This window comes from Urtica dioica, chromosome 11 (assembly GCF_054948205.1).
Source record: "Urtica dioica subsp. dioica isolate 48M chromosome 11, U.dioica_male_clone48M_v1_H2, whole genome shotgun sequence".
NCBI classification, from domain to species: Eukaryota; Viridiplantae; Streptophyta; class Magnoliopsida; order Rosales; family Urticaceae; genus Urtica; species Urtica dioica.
This window is the reverse complement of record NC_142766.1, coordinates 8,168,023-8,174,908: the sequence shown is the minus strand read 5'-3', so window position 1 is coordinate 8,174,908 and position 6,886 is coordinate 8,168,023. Positions and strand designations below refer to the sequence as shown.

At 40.1% G+C, this 6,886-nt stretch overlaps 1 protein-coding gene across 1 annotated transcript; it reads right to left on the bottom strand.

Annotated features, from left to right (window-relative positions):
* Positions 1 to 1,175: 1,175 nt before the first annotated feature.
* Positions 1,176 to 2,049, bottom strand: LOC149380994 (uncharacterized). Its single transcript, XM_089601265.1, has 2 exons — positions 1,375 to 2,049; positions 1,176 to 1,289 (listed from the first exon to the last, which is right to left on the bottom strand). Exons 1-2 carry the CDS (start codon positions 2,047 to 2,049, stop codon positions 1,176 to 1,178), a joined length of 789 nt encoding a protein of 262 aa, XP_089457391.1.
* Between the last annotated feature and the right edge of the window lie 4,837 nt (positions 2,050 to 6,886).

Below are 6,886 nucleotides of genomic sequence, written 5' to 3'. Positions count from 1 at the left end.
ATTCCCCGAAGAGTATCCTACGCCCCATTTGCACTCCCATCCTGGTGTTGCGAGTTCTAAACCGAGGGCTCACCTAAAAATGGCAATAACATGAGTATTTATACAATTACCAATTTCATGGTCAATTAATGCCAAAATAACTTACCCTTATTCCAGTTGATTGATTGGATGCTTGAGTTGAATTCTGAGTTGGTTGTGATGGTAGAGGTCCCTGACTATTACTTCCCTGACTAGTACTTTTTTCTCTTTGTCCTCGCTTGTCTCTGTTAATGACTAAAAAGGTTAGTATATGAACATGATTGAGTTATTGATTGTTCTTTTACCTCGTTCTCTTGATCGCGTCTGAACGTACGACTGTTGTGACCAGTTTTTCCACACTTCGAGCAGGTTGTTGTCATATATCTTCTTGTCATCCTTGTGCCTCGGCGAGGAATAACCTCATCGTGCTCAACCCTCATCAATTTCTTTGGCCTACCTGGCTTCACTCTATCCGGTGGAATTTCCATAGGTGTGGACCCTGTCTTTGGCCACTGAACTGTTGGGTTGATAGGATTTATTTTGTACTTGTAAGTGTTTTGGTAACACTCCTTCTTGTACCAGTCTGAGACATATTTAATTGGGTCCTCTTATCGTTGCCATATGCAGCTAATGGCATGAGAGCATGGTATGCCTACAAGTAAAACATACAATACACTGTTAAAGAACAAAATAGTAAAATAGCAATGTTCAGACACAAGTAGTGTTCATACCTGACAAATCCCAACGATTACATGAACAAGTACGACTCGCGATATCAACTTTATACATGGTTCCAAACATGTTTGAGACTTGATAGTCCAAATCACCGGCCCAAGCATCAATATTCTCTGCACTTAGGACTTTGTTCTTCTCAAGTACGTTGAATATGCGTGGTCTAATTTCTGATGTCCACCTTTCACCGGCTAGTCGTTGCCTACTGAATCGTTGCATGAGGTACATTCGAATGCGCTCGAGCATTTACAATATTGGTCTCTGCCTAGCCAACATGATTGCCCTCGTCCCGTTGAAACTCTCACACAAGTTGTTCAGTAATACCTCACACTTAGGCCCGCTTCTGAAATGACTTCTAGCCCAGTGTGCAGTGCCTTTGCTCATGAGCCACTCGTACGCTTCAGGAACTTCAGCCCGTATTAAAGTCATTTCTGCAGATGCCTGGCACAATGTCTGTGTTCGGCTTGAACTGACCCTTCTTGCCACATACCGGTTATTGCTTCTTGAAGCCCTTTTTGCTTATCCGATATGAATGTCCACTGATTGCCATTCACAATGTCCAAATCAGCTTTCAAGAACGTTAAAAAACCACGTCCACGAGGCCTTGCATTCTGACTCAACAACAGCGTAAGCGACAGGGAATATGCTGTTGTTCGCATCGATGCCAATTGCGGTTAGCAGTTGGCCGGTGTGATGACCCTTTATGTGGCATCCGTCGAACCCAAGAACAGGCCTACAATGTTTGAACCCCAATTTGCATCCTTGGAAGCAAACATACATACGTTTGAATATTGGTTTACCATTTGCAGCAAGCTCAGATTCAAATTGGACCGTCGAACCTGGATTTTTCTTTAGTAGTTCAGCACCATAGTCCCAAAGTTTTGCGTACTGTTCTTTATACGAGCCTTCAATGACAGTTGTAGCATGTCTCTTCGCTCTGTACGCCTTTACACGAGAACACTCTAAGATAAAATCCTTTTGAACTCGGTTCAAGAAATCAGGTGCCGACCACGACTCTGAGTCCTTAAATTGCTGCATATAAGTTCGTGCCAACCACCTCGAGGTCGCAAACCTGTTTCGGTTTACCCTAGGGCACGTGTGTTCAGACATGTATGTCTTGACAATGAACAAACCTGTTTTTCCTAACAAGGAAGCAAAGCATGTCCATCTGCAGTTCTTGTGGTTACATTCTGCACGAATTCTACCAGGATCATTCTTCTTAAAATAGATATCTTTCCCGGCACGTATCGTGTACTCTCTGATGGCTTCCTTAAACAGTTTCCCAGTTTGGAACACCATACCAAGCTTGAAGGTTGGGTTATGTAAGTCTGATTATTTAAACTCGTCGAAGTTTGGGAGTTTCTTCTTTGCTTTCCTCACATCTCTGAACTGATCCCCTGTTGAACTTCCGGCCCCGTGTTTTGTTTCATCATCAGACGACGACTCTTCTTCAACTCCCATTTGAGCATCAATATCAAAGTCACTATCCTCTGAATCATCATTTTCTTCTTCACTAAGGACCATCTTGCCTTTACCGCGTTGTCTTGATAGTCCAAGGTCTACAACGTCACCGTCTACGTCGATATCGTCTTCGCTCACCTCAAAACCCGAGTCATGAACGTCTTCAGTCTCCTCACCAACTTCAACGTCTTCAGTCTCCTCACCCGAGTCCCGAGCATCTTCATTATCCACACCAACTTCAACGTCTTCAGTCTCCTCACCCGAGTCCTGAGCGTCTTCATTATCCTCACCAACTTCAACGTCTTCAGTCTCCTCACCAACTTCAACGTCTTCAATCTCATTCTCATTATGCGCAGCACCAGTTAGTTCATCTTGTTCTTGCTGGATCAACTCATCTGCTTGTGGTGGATCTTGTGTTTGCTTATCCATGTGAATTACATCTTGATCATCAACATCAATCTCAACCTGTTCTGATTGTTGTTGTACACCATTCTCAATGGCCATCGGTCCGGCTGGCTGATAATTCTCGGGGTGGTCACAAAAAATGTCGACATCCCATTGTGTTTTCAATGTCTCCGACATCACTTCCATCAAGACCTTATCCGTGAGAAGACACACCAGTTTCGAACACGTAGTGGACCTCATATAATAGACCGGGTTGACTGTGTATCCCAACGAATCCCTCATTACCGAGTCAAGCTCCACAATGGACATCCTGTCCATATCTGCATAGTCCCAATGATCGATGACCCCACCTTCATAGCTCCAACCACCATTTGAAAACTCCATTATACCACCATGGTGAAAGTTTATTGTATACTTGTCCAGTAATTCCTCTGCTAATAAAACAAAAATAAAAAAACCAAAGTCATTAAATATTGCCCACCAACACGAGAACAAACACGAAGGACCCACACTTAAATGGTAAGGGGACAAGAAATAACAGTAAACATTAAAAACCACAACAGGACAATAATACAAAGATTAAAAAGAATATAGTGGTCCCCGAAGATTAAAAGCCATACCAGCAAACATATAAAGTGACGAAATACCTGCACATTGGGACTTTGTCGTAGGCTCAGCAGACTTTTTCTTCGCTGGCGATTTCGTCCTAGCTTTGGCTTTTGCTTTTCCTTTTCCTCTGTCTGACGTCGCACGCGAGGATGACGAAGACCCATATCTCCCACCTTGTATTTTCGCCGGAGATGGCTTCCCCGGAGATTTTCCCTTCGCCATTAAGAGCCGCGATTTACAGATTTAGGTTTTGTTTTCGTTTTCCCTCCCAAGATTTGTTGCACGAGTTTCCCTCCCAAGATTTGTGGTTTTGTTTTCGTTTTCAGTTTTATTTCAATTTTTATTTCATTTTTTATGTATTAATAAATGAATAATAAATCCTTAATAAATCTAACATTTGTCACACTCTCATCTCGTCCGAATTTCCCATAATACCCTTATTTCGGGTACCATGTGCCTAACACATGAGTAGTTAACTGACATTTGGACCTATTTTTTGACGGAAGGATGCAAATGAGAATAAAATGAAGATTACGGGGCAATATGGTCGATTTTATATTTCCAGGGGCGTATTGTCAGGAGCGCCATACTTCAGGGGGCAAGACTGTCATTTATTCTAAGATAAATTGTCTTCTCTGCAATTAAAGTATTAAACATTAAATGCCGCGCTAGGCGGAATTATTAGGGGCGGCTTCTGTAATAAAATATTCGAAAGTTCTTATTGATTTATACACAAAACGACGCGAGAGACATAACTGTTTTAAAATAGGGCAATATAATTAAATAGTCAATTTATAAAGTAAAAAATTTACAAAATATCAATACTAGCCTATTCACTTATTATATATAGTCTCTTATATATATTTTGTCCATTTACATTCAGCAACATGTAGTATCAGTATTATTGCAAAGTTGTTAAATCAATTACGCACTGTGATATACTCTATGATGAATATCATGAATTCAGAGTTAGTTTTTGAAAAAAAAAATCATTCTCTAATCATTTCATTAAATCCTTTGAATCTAAGGTATGCGAATTAGATACACCTGGTATGGAAATCTCCTCACCGGTAACGATTGGAGCATCTTCTTCAAGCGCAAGCGCAGGTCTTGTTGTAAAGTATAAAATTTTGTATCTCTCGACTTTTAAATTCAAGTTTAATAAACGATTTTCCGTTGTTAGAACTAAATTCTTGAATGTATTATTGATTCAGTAAGTCTATCGAATTAAATTAAAATATGTTAAGGTAATGAGAAATCTCGGAATAAATAAAGGATTTATTGAGTTAGTCTCGAATAATAAATTATTTTCCGAGAAAAAATTTCGGAAATTAATTGAATAAATAAATTCTCAAAAAGAAGAATTATTTCCGAGAAACCTTAAATATATTTTAATTAATCAAGAACAAGCGATAAAATTCTCGGTTCGAATCATATAATTATAATCCGTTCGGTTATGGATTCAATCAAATAATTATGTGATAAACGACTTAGTTGTTAGAATTTTCAGGCCATTTGAAAGAAATTTTGAAAGTGGGGTATGTTTGAGGTGCTGAGAAAAAAGAAGGATTTAATGAATACATATGAAACTTTTGTTTTATATAAAAGGAAATCAGTTTCACTCTCCTCATGTCACGGTTAGTTAAACGATATACTTAATCGCAACATGTCCATGTCATGTACATAACCAATTGTATAGAACGCTCCCACTCAGTGAAAATTTATCCACTCGTGAGCCGTGTATGTGATCTCAAATATAGCTACCCAAGCATAGTTGATCACTGAACAGTTTAATCGCTCCATCCGAGACATATTTCTTACATCTAATATAGGGATATAATCATAGTTAATACAGAGGGCTATAAGAGTTTAATGAGCTAGAGGTCTTTTGACTTTCGTTTGGGCCATGCCGGCCGGAATGTCGTTATACAATATCATGTATTAATATCAATTATATTGTTGATTATGTCTTTTTATCTAATTTTTGTTGGAAATCAATGTAATTACAATAATACCCTTTAGGAGGAATTACCATAATACCCTTATTTGGGCAAGATTCCTAACAATCTCCAACTTTGACCATAACAAGTTATGGTCGTTGGAAAACTATATTCTACATTCATTATAGAACAAGATCTTGAACCGATTTCTCGTCCCAACAATCTACACTGGATTATTTCGAGTTATCTAGTATATTTATTTATATAAATAGAGGGTCTCAGAATCCGTTTATGAAGATTGAATTAGAATCCGAAAGAAATTAATAAACGATATGAATAAAAATATAAATAGGGCGAAAGGATGTTCCTTTTTTATTGATAATCGAATAAAGCTTTATAAGAATAAGAAAAATTCGAAGGGAAATGAACAGAAAATAAGCTTCAGCAAATAATATCACAATCTCTCTCTTCTCCCAGAATCCGTCCTTCTGAACGAGGATGGAATGAGCTTTTATAGCCACTTTGTTGACTTTCCTTCGTCTTCAGATCGATGCACGTGTACGTGCAGAACTGGTCTTCGATCCTTTATTCTTGCGCACATCTCCACTCTTCTAGGCGATTTGACCGTTTCTTTGATGACTTCGAACTTCAAATTCCTCGGCGGGACCGTCTAGGAACATCTACGGGCCTGGGTCGAGCTTAGACTTCTTCGAAATAATGTTTTGGACCGCTCTTGCGTGTACCCAGGTTTATCAGGTTGAACTGGGCTTTGGGCCTTTCTGACGATCATCCTCTTTTGGGCCGAACTCGCTGTGGGCACGGCCGATCCGATTCGCTAGATGGAGGGGGGAGATATTTACTCCCACACACGACACTTATCCAACAATCTATTATGTTTACCACAAAGGGTAATGGCCATTTAATCCTCAATTAGTAGAAAGCGAGACTTAACTCGCAATCTCCCATTTGAAGCTATGCTAGACTTTGGTTTGAACAATAGTCTCTTCTCCATATGAGAAAGTGAGATTTCTAACAAGATCTTATCCATATCATAAACGGCTATCTTCTAAAATTTGCAAGACTACATGATTGCTTCAGAAATCTCTAACTATATTTGACCTTTAATGGAGACTTGACTCATTCGATCTCATTATTTAACTCATTTAGTTTAGCCCATGGTAGATAGGGGCTAGACGTATTGAGTTTGAATGAATCGCATAATGGTCATCTGTTACCACCTTAGACGATTGGCACGGCCAGCAACACAACTCGCGGAGCAAAAGTGTGCTACTGGCCGAGTCCAAGTTGCACGGGTAGCAGTGTCTTCGATGAGACGGCAAATATCCGGGAGAGGCAGTTGGCGGGAGTCAGCAGACCGAGGCAAGTGCGATGATGCGTTTAGTACGGCCAGACAAAGACGCACGAGGCGAGGGCTGAGCGCCACGTGATGTCCAGATGACGAAAGACGGGAAGCACATTGACGCGCGCTTGACTTAGGCGGGGACCGCGAGCGTGCGTGCGCATGACAAGTGGAGGCAGTTACTGACGGTTGGCAGCAGTTTCCCTTAGACAAAGCCGCGACCCTTCGATTTTTATCGTTAATATCAGTTCATTCGCATCCCAGAGGTAAAAATCGTAACTTTCCCTTCTTCTTCTTTCTTTTTTGCGTTTCTTGAATTCCTTTATTTCCGCCATTTTTGGCTGTGACAATTTTAGAAATC

What these genes read in the sequence shown, in the direction of transcription:
- LOC149380994 (XM_089601265.1), bottom strand. Translation starts at nt 2,049, where the DNA reads ATGGTGTTCCAAACTGGGAAACTGTTTAAGGAAGCCATCAGAGAGTAC. An exon ending in TATTCCCTGTCGCTTACGCT is followed by an intron (nt 1,290 to 1,374) that starts GTTGTTGAGTCA and finishes AATGGCAATCAG; the next exon opens with TGGACATTCATATCGGATAA.